The 17,909-nt window shown below is 39.5% G+C and overlaps 1 protein-coding gene across 1 annotated transcript in view; it reads left to right on the top strand.

Moving 5' to 3' along the window:
- ptprn2 (protein tyrosine phosphatase receptor type N2) overlaps positions 1-17,909 on the top strand; it is a gene marked incomplete at its 3' end in the record, with an annotated part of 141,392 nt that overhangs the window by 16,396 nt on the left and 107,087 nt on the right. Inside the window, exons 2-3 of the mRNA XM_083901992.1 lie at positions 4,249-4,299; positions 13,253-13,366. Coding sequence (XP_083758118.1) covers positions 4,249-4,299; positions 13,253-13,366 — 165 coding nt within the window. The remainder of the gene's footprint in view (positions 1-4,248; positions 4,300-13,252; positions 13,367-17,909) is intronic.

The raw sequence follows: 17,909 nt of genomic DNA, 5'->3' as shown, positions 1-17,909 counted from the left end.
TCTTTTATTTTGAAAGATTCGGCGATGTGTTGAAGTGCAGCGATGAACACACTTCACCTTGACAACGTGCAATACATTTGAAATCAAGTATAGAACCTACTCACTTGAAAAATAGATAATAAAACACACAAACATACTGAGATAAATAAATAAAAACACTGACATTTCAGCACCGTCCTAAAATACAGATGCATGAAGCAAACACATTCAACCCACAACCTGTATTACCGTTTATGTGGTCACTAGGGGGCAGCACACAGGATTTTTTTATTTTATTTTATTTTTTATTTTTTTAAACAAACCTGACATTATTGCATCATAAAGCAATAACACGTACATGGGAGTAAAAAAACGAGCATGAAGTTGTGTTTGTGTCCATCTGGTGAATTTCATTTCAGTATCGACTCTTATCTTATAAATGTCTGACTCGATGCTCTGCTAAAAAAAAAAGAAATGCTCTGCTATGTCTGCTGTTTGTGTGATAAGTAGGAAGAATCCAGCGGGGCTTATGTGAGATTCATTCCTCCCTGTTTGTTGCCGTGATGAGAGCAGCTGCAGGTGCTAAAATGCTCTGCAGAGCTGGAAGGAACTGTGGATTTGTCACCGAGTGACCTATGTTTTGTTAGACGTGCTCTAATGTTGCTCTGTATTGTTTTGTGCGGAGGAAGTGTCGGCGTGGATCTGCTGGAGAGAAAAAGAAACTCATTTCTGTTTTCTGCCAACAAACACATTCTAGGATTTTTAGTGGTTAACCCTAAGTGCTCACGTGGCGAGAATCTGTGCCTGCAGGTGCACCAGTGGTAATTTACCATGGGAATAATGCACAATTCCTTATATGGACATCCTGGGGGTGTGTGTTTATAGGTCACATATACAGGCTTTAAATGTGTTGTTGAGTCAAAATTATGATGAAATGTATATCACATTTTTAGTAGTAGTGATATAAAGTAGCATTTATTGTGCAGAAGTCATAAAATTAGTCTGTTTTTTTCTTTTGTTTTTGTTCATAAAAATGAGTCAAGTGAACTTTGAACTTTGACGTTTTCCCAAATTTCACAAATTCAATCTGTTTTTAAACATTTTGAGTAATTTTTGCTCAGGTGTGTTAATATAGTTGGCGAAATGTTTATTTTTTCCATCAGATTGGCTCGGTTGTGCTGAAAAAAAGGATATAAAACACTGTATGTTGCACATTCTTAGAGTAATGGAAAATAGCAGCCACAATGCTCTGTGTTCTAAGGCTTAATTACTTCTAAATGTAGCCGAAAAAAGACTAAAAAAGCAGTATACAATAAGTCGTTCTTCCCGTTCAGTTCAGGACATTCTGGCTTTTCGTTTTGTGCTCTGCAGAGCTGGGTGACCTTCCGTCTCCGTGCTGATGCCTCACTCTACATCATTACGCAGCCATTTCGCTGACATATTGAAGTCGTTACCCCTAAAAGGTGTAATTTCATGAAATATGTCCTCCAGCCTGCAAAAAAAAAAAAAAAAGGCCGTACGTATTGTCTCTACATGATCAAGATGCAAAGCCTCTAGTGGCTGCGGCAGACTCAAGAAATATGAGGAAACTCGGGGAAAACAAAATGTCTTGTCCCAATCGTCTGTCTGTCTGTGGTGTGATTAACAGAGTGTGTCTCCACCTGTCTGTCCTCATTATTAAAGGAGTCTGACAGAGGCGTCTCCTCCCACTCAGTCTGCTCTCTTAGCGCGCGACCGTGAGAAACGGACGGCGGGCCAAGAGGGCGCAGCCATTTCCATCGCTCCTTCTGATAAACGGAGGGAGGAATATCAAGATAAAAGAGGTGAAGACGGAGCGCTGACACTGACAGAGTGTTGAGCAAATTCCCTCTGTGATGCGGCGGTGGATCAGTGGTAGCATCTTTTTAGAAGGAAGGCCACGGGTTTGATCCCCTGCTACACAAGTCTACATGCAGATTAGGACACATATAACATTTTGGCACGTTTGAAGTATAGAAGTATAAACTTATGTGTTTACACACAACTTAATTTATGCACTACTTTATCCCATCACCAAATATTGACATATTTAGAGTATGTTCTCAGTACGTAGTAACACGTCTGGCTTTTAAACGCGACCATTTCCATCACCGTCCTGGACTAAACTGCTGTTCTTCATCCTCATTAGTATTTAAAATTTGTGTTTTAGCCATTCTTTTAAACCGATTTGTGCTTTCATTTGGCTAAAATGACAATTTTAGATGCATTATTGTCCAGACCAGAGTGAAGAAAACTTCTTTGTTTCTCACAAACATCACAGTAATCTTTTTTAAATGTGTTATTCAAATGAAAATGAGAATCACAATTTCAGTCAAACTATCAGAGAAGGACACTTACGCCATAGCCACCAGGAAACTGAATTTTTCCGATATATGAAGGTTTGTTCATGTGTGTATGAAGTGCATGTCTTCATACACACAGACCCTTCCAGAACTTTTAACGGTGTAGTGTGAATGCCAGGCCTGTAGGTGGTGCTGTGTGAAGCTCAGGCACGGCTGTGACATAATTTTTCCCCCAAATTTGTGTATTGATGTTTTAAAAATGGCAATTTTAGCCCTTCAAAAACAGAAACACCTGCTCCTTGTGGATAAAAAGCTGATTGAATATGATTTTTTGCAGATTTTTCTGAACTTGTGCTCATGTTACGGCCCCTTAACCCCAAGTTTCTCCTGATACATGACGTATGAATGCATGTGTGAATGGGTGCACAACATAAACTCAAGACTAGAATCTAAAAATACACACCATTTACCATTGAACTGTTTCTGTTCTCCCCGTCGTACTTCTTGCCTGACGCTGCGTATTACCGTGTCGGCACGTTCTGACCCTGAAAGTGTCAAACGTTACATTCAGCTTACAAGACGAGTGTTTTATTTTTCACCCCGCAGAGATAACTATTTCATTCTTTTTTTTTTTTTTTTTTCTCGCCTCAACGCTGCCGTCTTTTCCTGGAAACGTGTAAATGTGGCGGATCACCTGCGCACGTTGGCGAGCAGAACAATCAGTCCTCTACTCGCTGCAACTCCCACGTGTGAAATATGAACACAGGGAACAGCTACCCATAATGCTCCTGCCATCTGTTCATTTATTAGTCTGGAACACCCAGCCCTAGTCCAAGCGTTAGAGTTCATTAATATTCATACAACATTCATTTATGGAAACGTTGCCCATGGAGTTGGGCTATTAGTGTCAGAGACAGGATAGGAGAAGTCACACTAATTGATGATTGATGGCTCCGCCATTAGCGGCGAAGGCCCACAGCCAAAGTTAATGCAGTACTAAGCTGTACTTTTATAGAGTGGGGACAGTGGGAAGATTCTGTGCAGCAGCAGCAGTTCAGTACATTTTCCTCTACCTTCAGTTGTATGTAGGTTTCCTTATATTGCTATTGTGTGTGAAGTGTTTTGTTTTGACACAGATGGACGCAACAGGAACATTGTGCTAGTAAAGCCAAAAACAAAGAAGAGTCCATGAAGTGTTTCAGAGGTGAATTTTGTGGCAGTTTGATGGGATAAACACTTCATCCTCAAATAACCAGAATGTCTAGTCTGGTCAGTAAGGGAAACTAATCGGTCAATCTGTGAGGATTTATCATCAGATTTTTTTTGTTGACTTGAAATGATTTTTAGTTTGCAATAAAAAAGTATTTGCGATGTAAAATGATTCTATAAATAATAAAAAATACAGATATGACTCAAAAAAACGATTGGTGGGCCACATGAAATTGATTGGACGGCCGTATTTGGTCCACGAGCCGTGAGTTTGACACCAATGCTGTAAACACTGTAAAAACAACTTTATTGTATATGTATCTCTGTGTGTATGTATATATGTGTATAAATATATATATAATTAAGTGTATATTTGCTTTAAAATAAAAGTTTGTTTTGTTTTATTAGAATGAGCCTTTTATATACATCTTGCTTTATGCTTTAAATTTGACACAGTGGACCTTTAAGACGATCAACCCTACTCTTAGGAAGCTGCAGCCGTTCACTATATTTAAACCTTACTTTTTCCTTTTTTATGAATAAAATAAACAAATTATAAGTCTGTAAATTAGCAAGGTAATGAGCTTTATATTTGGATTTCTAACAGCGTGAGAGGTCGACACCCTGGTCCATTAACTGCCTCTTAAACTGTTTTATCATTTCAGGGAAATGAAATGAGTCATTTTTGGAGTTTTAGTATTTGAATCTGATGTTTTCCCTTTGTTTTTTTGTTTTTCAGGTTGCCTGTTTGAAGACGAGCTGTGTGCGCCATACGAGTTCTGCGTGAACGGTAAGTCACATCCGCCCACCGCACAATCCTTATATTGAACAAACCCTGTTGTATTTTTATTTTTTTTGGTTTCTGTAGCTGTAGGTTTTATCAACACATTTTATTTGTCTCATTTTACACCAACACCGAGGCTTTCTAATCAATACCCGGCAGAATTATCCCCCCTTCATACATACACCCATACACGGTCGCGACCTCATCCAAAACCCATCTCGTCCAAGAGGATGGAAGTGTCTGCGGTTGCCACGACGACGAGTCACCTGATGAATGCGAGATGAACGACGGTGGGGGGCTGGGGGGGGGGGGGATCTCGTTCCACCAACACGGCGTTCAGTCAAATCACGCAGCAGCAGGCTTTAATTCTGAAGAGGGCCGTGATAGCATGTCGATATTCAGGGATCGTCTTCGCGACAGAGCCGCCGTGAAAGGTTAATGTATTCTCCCGCGTTGAAGGCTTTTGACGCAGCAGATGATGAGGTTTTTAGGACACGGTGTTGTTGTTGTTACAGGTGAACAGAGAGGACCCTGCGTCCGTCCACTGCATGTTTGATTCTGTCCTCAGTGGGAATCGTGATTAACTCCCCCCCGCGCGGCTTTTTTTGTTTACTTTCTTTAGATTCATTTTAAAATCAATTTCGTAAACAAGATGGGGGCCAACAAAGGCAGCACCCACACACTAAAACACACACACTCACTGGCAAACAATACAGTGCAAAAGCATGATGTGACCTATATGAGACAGCACAGGCAAACACACAGCGACAAGCTTTGGAAAACACAAGGCTGGAGCCACGTTGAATATTCATGTAGAGGAGGAGAAGCTCAGGTCATATGAGTTTTGTTTAAAATACATTATTTCAGTGCTTATTTATGTTTAAGTTGTTGTTCAACAGATTTTTCAGTAAACATAAGCAATCAAGATGACGGTTTCAGCTCAGTAAAAACACAATAGCTGCATCGTCCAAGAACATTCTGATAAGTATGCTTTCTGACATACAATTATTCTCATAATATTATGTTTATTTCCAGATTTGGGTTCAGTTTAGAGAGATTCTCAAGTTGTCCTCGAGTAAACACATTGGTATTCATATTAGTTCAATATTATTGTGATGTTTCACCCTAATTTGTCGTTTAATGAGAAATTAAAGGGGGAAAACAGCTCGTGTCTCTCTTATAGGTAACATGCACCTGCTTTGCACCCTGGAGAACCACTATGGATCAAAAATAATTATATATTTACCTTTTGGACTGAGCTGTTTTACCCTTTAATCGTGTATTTCTTGTTTGTTGGAGAAGCAAACATGCAGGACTCCACCCTTCTGCTTTAAACCAATGTTGGAGAAAACAGAGAAGGGGAAAAAAAAAAAGGCAGCGCAGGAGACAAATTTGTATGTATAAAAAAAATGACTTTAATTACACAGTACACCAGAGCAGAAGAGAGGAAATGGAAAGCAACGGCTGACAGCTTGACAGAAAAATACCCCGAGGCAGAAGAGAGAGTATAGTGGTGGTGGTGGGTTCATATTACATTACATTATATTAGACTATCACACGAGGATATGAGGGGTGGTGTTTCTTTTTTGAAATCGGACGTCTCCTCTCCCGTGTCCTCTCATTGCTCCCTTTATTTGTATTCATATTTGTTTACCTTTTAAAAAATGTAATTACAGCCGCTGTGCTCACTGCAGGCAAACACATAGAGAAAAGACTAATGTTGGGTTGATGTTATCGTGAGTAAATATTTACTTGCTTTTCATCGTCCTTTTATCTGTACTCACTCTCTGCTGGACAGTGGATGAGCGGCAGCCACTACACAGGGGGATGAGTGGGAATAACTGGGTCTGCCACTTCTAACTCCTCCTGTGCTCCCTGAAGGTGTAACCTGGTTTATTCTGGGCTGGGCCAACTGTGCTCCTCGTCACCCATGCTGTTGCTGTGCAAAGCGGCGGAGGGGAGGAGTATGCTACTATTTTAATATATATGTATGTATATGTATGTATCTATATATATATATATATATATGTATCTATGTGTCTATGTATATACATGTGTATATATATATATACATACATATATATACATCCACATATATATTTATATATATATATTTCTATATATGTATACATACATACATCCACATATATAGATATGTATATATATACATATATAGAGAGATATATATATAGCTATATGTGTGTGTATATATACATATATATGTATATACATATATGTATATATATATATAATACGTACATACATATATTTGCATATATATGATTTACCCACCCTTACCAGTAATCTGCTGTGGGAAAAATGCACAACTCCTTATATGGACATCCTGGGGGTGTGCGTTTAATGGTCAAATATTCAAGCTTTATGGTCTTTTTCTTTTGAGTCAAAGATATGATTAATTTAAATATAAAGTAGCAACAATTCTGCAAAAGTCACAAAATTGGACCATTTTTTCCTTTTCTTTTTGTTCATAAAAACGAGCCGAGTGAACTTTGAACCGTGACGGTTTTCCCAAATTTCCCAAATTCAATCCGATTTAAAACATTTTTATAGTACTTTTTGTGCATGTGTGTTTATATAGTTGGTTAAAATAAGAATTTTTTTTTAATCAGATATAATGTATGTTTACACATAATAATGGGGGAAAAAAAACAGCCAAAATGCTCTGTGTTCTAAGGGTTGAATCCCACAGCCAATCAGACACTTTCATGTCAAAGTGAAAACACTTCACTCTGTGAATTAACTGCAAAAATATAAAATACATAAGAGCGAAGGAACCCGTCCCCCCCGCTGCCGTATACACATACTTGCACCAACAGACCTTTTAGCAGCTGTTATTACGCCTGTCAAGCTTTCGTCTCGCGCAGCACACAATTTCACGCGAGTAAACACGAGTGGGTTCCTCGCCGCGTCAATCACTGGATTGCTCTTTCTAGTTAGCGTAAGATGAGGGCATGAATTTTAATCCAATTTTTAGTGAGTTACATTTAAGTTTGAAAAATCACATGTGACCCAGGGTTTGGTACTTCACTGTTAATGGTTTCAATAATCGTAATTTAGGTTCTCAACCTTGCATTAGGGTAAAGAGTAGTTCATATTTTAATAGCATGTCATGTGGAGATGCTCCATCATGTTTAAAGTGCACAACATGCATGTTAAACTGAGGTATTGCTAAATTAAATCATCATTTCTGTCTGGGAAAATTGTAATTGGATAGATTTACCCAAATCATTCAGCCCCTAGTTGTTAAGTATCTCTTCCCGAAAAGTGACTCCAAAAAAGAAAATCAATGGCCAAATCAATTACTGGGGGAATAGAAGAAGTGTGGTACATTTGTATGTCTGCCCGAGAGCCACTCTTGGACAAAGTGAAAGAGCTTATAGAGAAGATGAAAAGTTACTAACAATGAGATTGAAAAAAAAAAAGGCTAATTGTTACCGTGGAAAGGTCGTTTGATTCAGTATAAATAACTAAAAGCTCTTGCAGACGCTTTATTGGCTAAAAGCAGCAGCTGATTATTAAGAGCGTATTTTTAGAAAGAGACGCCCTCCCCTTCATTATTTTTGCACTTTTACTCTAAATGTCAATGTGCCATTGATGAAGTAGGTCAAATACAATCCTCAATATATAATTTCAGAAGCAACCACTTAAAACCTGTTGTATTTGATTAACCCGGGATTAGAAAAAAAGCATTTTAATCTGTGGTTTCACTGGTGCAATAGATAAAGTACGGTGGATAAGTGCGGCACACGTTTCCCTCAGGGCACCGGGTTGGCTCCTATTAAACACTTAACTTGGCGGCGTTTCCATCGATCGGCGGTTTCTCCGGGAGTAGTATTGTCGAAAACGTCCTCACTCACTGTATTTTCGACGTAAACGACTGAGGTGAAGCTTCTATTGATCACGTCTCGCGATGCGTGCGGCACAAACACAAATGTGTGTGAAACCACAATAAAATCGATAATGCTAAACTATTAGAATGCACTATAGGGTGAACAGTGAAACATTATTAAGTTAATAAACAGTTAAGTGTTAAAAATGGATACATGGATACATATTTTCATTTGTTTCCATGGGGAAAATCCTCAGAGATTCCTAAAGACTGGGGCGGGACCCACGGATGAGTCACAGGACGTTTTTTGCGGGGTCCCCAATCAAATATTCTGAATTTGTATTTGTTTATTTGTAATATTTTGTAAAGTCTACCATATTTCTAATGCTATTTCTAGTTTTTTAAAGGTCCCATATTATGCAAAATCAACTTTTTAATAATTTCAATTCTTATATTTGGGACCTACCAGTCACCAAAGTGTGAAAAAAGATGACTCATTCATGTTTTTGTGGCCCTCCTCACGCTCATTGGGACGTCACAATGCGTTAAATTCCTGGAATTGTTGTCTTGCGGAGCTCCACTTTGTCCGTAATACACGCGAGAGGGCATCGGCATCCGAAAACAGGAAGTCCGCGAAAAATGTCTATTCTTGGCTCCACAGTGCAGCACAGAGTTCTACACAAACTTCCAGCCTCAGAGGATTTATCTGTCCAGTGGATACATGTTATATGTGACTGAAAATGTGCCTGCTAGTGCCTGCAAATGATCACTTTTCCAAATGCGAACTGCTGTTAGCTCCCAGTAGCCTCTGTGGCTGATGTCATTTCCTGTGCCTTAAGTTTCGTTTTACTTACATACTAGTTTCACTTGGAGAGATAGTGCATAATATCGGATCTTTTATATATATATATATATATATATATATATATATATATATATATAAATATAATAATAACAACAAAGTAAACATTCAGGTAATTGTCTGATTAATCAAATTTAATAATTGCCAGATTAGAAAGCTGGCTTAATTTCCCCATATGTCCTGCACACATTTTTCACTATTACCAAGCTATTACCTGGTGATTACTGTATAGAAATAACCATCACCATTACCATCATCCATCCATCCATTATCTACCGCTTCATCCTCCACCATTACCATCATATCACTTAAAAAAAACATATTACCATATATTACCGTACTATTACCATACTGTTGCCACACTGTAATGAAAAGGTAATTGTTATTCTTACGGCTAATATTTAATAGGCAGGATGTTTGATGTGGCTCCGAGAGTCTGCTTTATATTTATTAATTTTTGTATTTACATGTAGATTGCGCCGGGAATCCGTGAGAGTAATTATCATTTCAAAGCAACACTTGTCAACCTTGAATAATTTGTAAACACTTCATTAAACGTATGCCGATCACTTTAGCTTTTGTTCCTGCTCCCTTTTTTCCTGCGTTAGCAGCAGAGTACATCTGGCCAGTCTCGGCGCGCTGATTTGGGGCCTATTCATTCTCATGAATTGAGTTGCACGGCTAATGCACCTGTTCCAATGCGTCTTAATTTGCCTCCTGGGTCCGTCTCGTCGTCCTCCTCCTCCTGAACAGTCTTTTAGAAAAGCTTCGCTGACTGTCAGCTCCAGTGTTTGCTCCTGTTGTCCCACAGCATTAGCCTTCACAGTTTAAATAGCTTTAGCAGCCGGCGAGTGTCGCCCTGTCTGTCACAGTGTGTGTGTGTGTGGCGTCTGGGTTTAGAGCTCTTTACCTTTTCTACAGCACAGCTGATCGTCTTTATTTCTGTCAACACGCTTTTAATCCGACTTTATAGCAGCCTAATGTCACTGACGTACAGGGTTTCTTTTATGGATTACATCGGTTTAGGCACATTTTGCTTAAGCACAGCACAATAAATGGAAATATAAGATATTATACTGTATGCCCTATGTGTTAATAGGTATATATTCCTTAAAATGAAGTGTAGTTGTCCATTGTCTTTTGTTTCCAGTTGCATTTTTATCTATTTTCCTTATTGACCTCCGCCAGGAGGTATATGTTCACTGTTTGTAAGTTTGTCTGTCTGTCTGTTAGCAACATAACTAGAAAAGTCGCATATAGATTTAGAAATCTTCAGGAAATGTCTGCAATGGGACCAGGAACAAGTGATTAAATTTTGGGCGTGATCTGTAGACGCTATCACTATTTTTATCGCTATGTTGTGGGGGGCTGCGCTGCCTTGGCGGAGGTCTGCCCTCTCTGAGTGCTTTTCTAGTTTCTACTAAAGATATTAACACTAAGGCATTGGAATTGGGACACCAATATATGCAAATTAGCTTAGTGAACTTAAAGAATGTGCTAACCTACATCACATGTTGACAATTCTACCGGTGGATCGCGCTCGTTATATATACAGTATGGAATAGATATTTACATTATAAACAAAGATTGAGCTGCAGTTATAGTCGAACGACCAATTATACCACTGATTAATCCTATTGCAGTTTTAATATCTTTTAAAACAATCACAATATGATTCTTCCACCATAGTTGCCTTTCGTCTTCTTCCTTCCGACTTAACTTCCTTCCCGAGCAGCCTTGAATCTGTTCGCCCTGTGTGCGCTTACTTACACTGAGGTGCTGAGGTGTTTAATGAAAAGTCAAACATTTTATTGCACCCCCCCCTCCGAATTTCCGTGCTTCCCCGAGCCTGAAATTAAAATGTAGTCTTTAGCCCGTCAAAACTGTAGTGTTTCATGCAAAGTGTCGTCTCCACTGAACCGCCGGTGCTTGTTTTGATAATCTCTTAGCGTTGTGTGTGTGGAGACACGGTGGTGTAAAATCGGCGGAACGGCACTTTGTGAATTACGGTGCGTGTGGCTGCGGATGGATCGGCATCACCTCCATAAATCTGTCAACTCTTACACGGATTCCTTCATAAAAACACAGCCGTCGTTCGCGTCTGTCTGTGTGTATTTCATGGCTGCCGGGAACGTCCCTGACGACGGAGAAGGAAGCGACACAGTGTCAATTGCCATGGAAACCAATGAGGGATGCAGCACATGAAATATTTAACACCCGCGTTGTGTCACCACACTGCCTTTGGTTCTCTTACGTAACATCATCATCTAACTGGGAATAATAAACGGTTCTAGGTGATATCTCGTATGTCACACTTGTTATAATAATCATTAGAAAATGTAGGTTGTTAGTAATAGAGATTCAGACATGAGAATATGTAGGTGTGAAGTTGTTCCTGTGCACTGCTCGAGATTTAAAAATAACTCTGTGGTGTGTTGTACTGCTTCGTCTATGCTAATTCACCACCACCTCCTGTGGGTTTCCCCCCCCCCTTTCCCCCCCACGTACAGAGCTGTCATTTAACCGGTCACATGCAGGCAGAGGGGTTGATGTGGAGAGAGGAAATCAGGGAAAACACCCACTTCTCATTTAGAAGGACAATTTAATTTAAAGCCCTGTCTGACATCACATTATTATTATTATTATTATTATTATTATCATCAGTGTAATTATCTGTCACTGGATTTTTACACCCAACGTGGCACTGTAATCCAATTTTAGTTTGACGTGAAGCTAAAAAAAATTCTTCTTTTTTTTGCTTTTCTGTGTCAAAATGTCACAAGATGTTTGCCCTCCCTACATTTCTACGTTCTATCCTCGCGTTTCCACCTCCATCTTGACGGCCAATCAACAGGGACGCCGTGACTCGGTGTTGATTTACATGACATGATCACGGTAGCATCCGCTCATATACTCACACAGGGAGAGGAAATTACTTTGATCAAATCTCCAGGATTCATCTCGGGGGGTTCATCTTTTGGGGGCACACTTTCATTTTGTGAGTTTAGCCAATAAGATGCGTGATTCCTTTCTCTCCCCAACTGAGAGCAGGTGAACTCGCAGGTCGTTTATATCCCCCCCCCCTCGAGCCTCACCGTCTTTCAGAGGTCTGGACCAGCCATTGAATTATGAGGCTGACAGAGACTCTTTGGCGTTGGTTGCCTCGGCAACATGGTATTGAGTAAGGTGGGAGGGCCTGCCGCTGATGGGGGAGATTACCAGGGTACCTGATAAAGTCCCTCCTGTCATAAGCGGCTTCTTATCCGCCGGTGCTGTCAGTGAAAATCTCAGCCATTAGATTCACAAAAAAACAGGAAATTTAAGCTATGGAGACGCTGCAGGTGCCACACACAATTACTGCATTTCATCTGTGCAGATATAAGATAAGAGCTAAGCAACCACCGCACCGGGAGAGTTACCTTCAAAACCCACTTTTTATGTCTGATTTATACTTTTTTACTTTGTCACATTGCTCTAATGTGTCTCTAAAGTGCAATATAAATATATTTTTTTATTGTGCTGGTAAATGTGTTGTTGGCTTATTTGTCACTTTGAGCTGTGAAAAAAAAAAAAAGGCAAACTATCATTCGCCTGATAATAATAGTTCAACAATACATGATTTCCTTCAATATCAATAATTTCTTTTATAGATTTTGATCTCATGTTTATGTTAAGTGTTATTTCTGTCCATGAAGAAGTTTAACCCTCTGTGCCACAGGTGCACCAGTGGTAATTTGCTGTGGGTATAACACACAACTCCTTATATGGACATCCTGGGTGTGTGAGTGTGTATAGGTCACATATTCAGGCTTTAAAATAAAAAAAAAAAGGCTTTTTATGTGTTGTTGATTCTATACCGTGCATTATTAGTCATGATTCGAAGTAGCCATTAATTGTGCAGAAGTCACAAAATAGACTTTTATTTTTGTTCCTAAAAAGTGAACTTTGAACCGTGGTGTATTTCCAAATTTCACAAATTCAATCCAATTTTAAACATGCTGAGGTGTGTTAATATAATTGGTGAAAATGTATATTTTTTTTCATCAGATTGCCTGGAAAAAAAGGATATAAGACACTATATTACACATTCTTAAGCCAAAATCCTCTGTGTTCTAAGGGTTAAAACCACAATTAACTGGTTTCTTGGAGCAAAACTCAATCATAAAGTAGCTCGTATTTCCTCCTGATGGGCATCATCATCATCATCCCATCCTGAATTCTCCTTTTCTCTCTCTCTCTCTCTATAGATGGGTTGTTTGGAAGGTGCCAGGAGTTGGTCGGTGCACAGCTGTACACGTATGATATTTCCCCCTCTGCGCTCCAGCGCCTCAGGATCCTCCTCCAGAAACTGGCTCACAGAGGTACACGCTTGTCTGTCTGTCCTGTCCTGTCTGTCTTTCTGTTTCTGCCTTTATCTGTCATGTACAGGGTTTACAACAGCAAACGCTTGTCAACTGCTGTTGTGCGAAGCGAGCCAAATAAGCCAAGCTGTCTCTTTGGCCACGGCAACGGCACGCGGCGAGAGCAGGAATCGTCATATCAGATCAGGTCGTTGTTTTCTTTGCCGTCTCCACTTAGCTCCAGCAGTCTAAATTGGCTCGTGTGCCGGTCGGACATTTACAGCTAATTTTGTGGATGAGTGACTGTGAAGGTGTGCACTATAATCACATCAGACTCTGTCTTTCCCACTCAATCAGCGGCAGAGTCTAATGTGCACTGAGAACAAGTCACATTTTTTTTTATAGCTTATTATGAATTAAGTAGGGTGATGAGGAATTAGTGGGTTTTTAGTGTCTCAACCTTTTTTTTTTTTTCTAAAACGTCACATCGTTATATTCCGGTAAATGTTCCAGCTGTGGTGAATAATGAGCAGCAGACAGTAGGGACTGCAGCCTCCAGACAGTCTGCTGTTAGGGAGCAAATATAGTCTCGTGTGTTGAAAGGGTCATAGATTATTAAGAAATAATGGGCACTTAAATTCATTTAATGAAGGTTTTTTCTCAACAAATACAGATTTTAGTGATAATTGTAAGTGGGTGGAGTTAAACGAGGCTGTTCTTTCCCTATATGAGCACATGTTACATAAGAATTGTCTGGAAAAACACTTTTTTTTCATGTTTATGCAGACTGTAACTGCAGTAGTGACCCACCAGGGGGCAGTAGATACCTTTAATGCAGAATGTGACCACAAACATCACTCTCCTCCTCTAGATGTAATTGGCTTTGCAGGCCACTCTGAGCTAAACATCTTTTAACAGGCGTGAACCAGTGCTGGAAAATCATTAGTAAGCAGTCGAGCCAGTAGTGGAAATTAAAAAAAAAAGAAGAAGAAGAAAAATGCAGTGATGAATATTAAGCCAGGCGAGACCACACATTTATTCTAATTACTGCTTAGAAATAAACAAATGAGAGAAAGGGAGAGAGGGAGGAGGAGGAAGTGGAGGAGAGATCCACTGTGCAAATATGTCCTGCTCCATTTTAAAAGGTGTTAAATCCTTTTTTCCCCCGATGCTTCTCATCATCAAACTTGTTCTCTGACCTTGTGTTCTTCTCGACGGTGACGTCATCACTTTTCGTCGCAGGAATAGCGTTTCGAGCGTTTATTCTCAGACGACTCCACAAAGCGCTCGCTCGGCGGCGGCGGCGGCACGTTATTCTTATCTGCTCAAGCGTTATTGAGATGTCATCTTTTGAGACAACGGGACCCCCTCCCTCCCCTCCCTCTTCTTTTCTCTTTTTTATTTTTGAGGCCAGATGATGAGACCATTGTACTGTAAGCTAAATTGAAGATATGAAGGAGAGAGGGGAGAAAAAACAAGGAGCAACATCAATAGCATTGATTTACAATCCTCTTTATCTTGCATCAGAGACGCGAGGTAGAAATCACACAATCTCTGCTTTTCTGCACCACACCGATGTCACGCCGATCGATCCGAATTGACCCTCGTACTAAAAGGGCCCGGGTTGTCAGGACGTGTTCACGCCGGCAGAACTTCATTGTCTGGTATTACATTTTCACCACAAAGACGGCACTGGCATCTAACTGCAAATGACTTTTATATCACAAAGAAAGCTTTACTATATTCTGTGTACGCATGTTCATCATCATTACAGCTCTGCTGAACGTGTGGAGACGCACTGCAAATATCCATCGATTGCTAATCGATGACTAAATGAATCGTGAATATTTTCTCTGTATAACAAAAAAATTATTCAAACCTGAATAGTTTGGTGTTTTACGGACTAAAAAACTAATGACAGATGAATTGATTGTGAAAATATTTGTTAGTTGCAGCCCTAAATTGTACATTTCAATATATTGACCCCTCTTTCAACTTGGTATTGTCCAATCATTGCTTAGCAACGGTAACCAAGCACATCAAGTCTGTCAAAACCAAGGAATATACCAACAAAGTTGTAGATTGAGGCCCTTAAAATCAAATGTACTACAAGTAAACGCTTCTTTTCTTTATTTTTATTCCAAATATGACTTTTATAATGATTATTCTGGGAAATAAATAAAACCAGACAATCTTAAAGGTGCCATATGTAAGAATGTGGCCAAAAATTGTTACTACATTCAAATTCAAAATACCGAGGTCTTTTAGGTTTGGTTTTTGACATAACTGGCAACCTGTGGTCTCTCAGCAGCTGAGACTCTACTGACTGCAATGATTGGTAGACGGCGGTAGGTGGCGCCACATGCCAAAACATGATTTCAAAACATAAACATGATTTGCAGTCTGCAAATTATATTTTTTAATGCAAATATTTTGTCTGTACTGTTGTTGGTGGTGAGTTCAGTTTGTAATATGAGCATTATTCCTGAGTCTCTGTGACATATTAGGAGGATTTTATGGCCAGTTGTTTTAGATAAATTACATAATGTACCTTTAACTTTAGTTTTTAATGTTTCATCTTCATCATTATATGCAGTATAATACAACAGAACACGTATACACTGACAGGTTGAGCGGATGAATGCTTGTGTTTTGGACTGCTTTCTGTCACAAAGATCAGAAAGAATCATGTCAAACCTGCACTCGATTGACCTCCTGACCCCCAGCGTGGTTGCAGCAGATATTCTCACAGCGTGGACGAGTCGAGTAAGATGATGCGTTGTGACATTTGCATTAGCTCCATTGACAGGAAGTCGTCAGTCAGCGCCACTCGGTGACCATAAACTGACACCGTGTCACTCCAGTCACGTTATACATGTGTTTCACTTCCATCCTGCACAAACATGGCTTTTTTTATTCTCGTAGAGGAGAAAACATATACTGACACTAACGTGTCACGATATAAGGAAAACGGAAGAGTTCTTCAGGCATTATTTAGTGTCAGCTGTGATCTGTGACGGGCGGATTTCAAAGAAACCTGGTGGAAACAACATGGTAATAGTGTGTGGTAACAAAGAGATAATATGATATTAATATCACGTTATTTCCTAATTAACCCTTTAAGGTACGCACCAAGACAAAAGCAAAGGAAAAATTATTTATTTTTGCTTTTTTTTATTTACTTACATAACAATAAGGACAATCAATATTTATTTTTATTTTTTTGAACCTACCGGTCCAGTAGAAACAGTCTTTCATTTGTGTCAAACTCCTGTTTTTGGCTCCTTTGTCTGCAATAACTTTGCTGCAACTCTCTCGTTGGATTTAGCAAACTAACATAAGCCCTGGCATTCAATTCAATTATTCAATTAAAACTACCGCCGTCTACCAATCATTGCAGTTAGTAGAGTCTCAGCTGCTGAGCAACCACGGGTTGCCAGTTACATCAGAAAAAGAACCCTAAAAGACCTCTGAATTTTGAATTTGAATGTAGTAACCGTTTTTGGCCACATTCTTACATATGGCACCTTTAAATTACCATAATATTTCTTCCTATAACTAAATTATATCATGATATTGCTCTGTAATATAAAGTGTTACCACGTGTTGCTTTGGTCAACACATAAAAAATAGTATTTTATGGCCTTGGACATGTTTGTATGGAATCACTCCAGAGGAGAAGGTCATTGACAGGTTATGAAACACCTTCAACACACCAGAGAATAAAGAGAAAACCCTCTGACCCACTGAGTGGGAGTCAGTTATTATAGACTAATGCTGTGGAAACTCACAAAACTCTGTTTCATCATCCAGTGGAGTTACAAAGAAGCAGAGTGTGTTTGGCGTAATGTCAGAAATTGTCTGAAATCATGATTTTGAAATGGTGTGTACATAAAAAAAAGAACGTTCTTGAATGATTCACTCAGTTAAGACTTAGAACAAAACTCAAGAACAACGCTGGTGAAAAGAAAAACTAAAAGTTATTTGTTTCTTCTTCTACTTTTCGGAAATTATCGACAGAGAACACGTTCACCCCCCCCCTTTTATTCTTCGCTGTTCTTCACCCTTGCGGTGTTGATTTAATTAATATCTCATACTTGGATTGACACGTTTCGTTTTTGTCTAATTAGGCAGAAATTGCCAGTAAATTATTCACACACTCTTCCATTAATGGCTTTAAAATCAGTCGGCGGACAGAAGTAAAAAGGAAAAAAGGGGAAGAATCTGCATTTCAAAAACACCAGATGAAACAACAAGACATGTCGACAGGATCCCATCTAATAGGCTTTGAATATTTAGGAGGTGGCCCCCACCCTGCTCCTCCACGCTCGCTGTTAGTCAGAAAACAGACACAAGGCCAGAAGAAATATCTGGCTTGTTTGAAAGCTGTTGCGTTAATGGCAGGGACCTTAATTAACTGAGCCATGTGCCTGAGACTGTGTGTGCTATCCTTAACAAGCAGGGGAAAAAAACACACAGCAGCACTTAGTGATGGAACCTGCTCTTTCTCCTGGACCTGCCAGTGAATTTGCATGACATTTAGCTCCTCGGTGCCAGGATAATC

The sequence above is a fragment of the Microchirus variegatus genome, assembly GCF_963457635.1.
Source record: "Microchirus variegatus genome assembly, chromosome: 15".
Taxonomy (NCBI): domain Eukaryota; kingdom Metazoa; phylum Chordata; class Actinopteri; order Pleuronectiformes; family Soleidae; genus Microchirus; species Microchirus variegatus.
The sequence above is the reverse complement of the archived record's forward strand: the minus strand, read 5'-3'. Positions and strand labels throughout refer to the sequence as shown.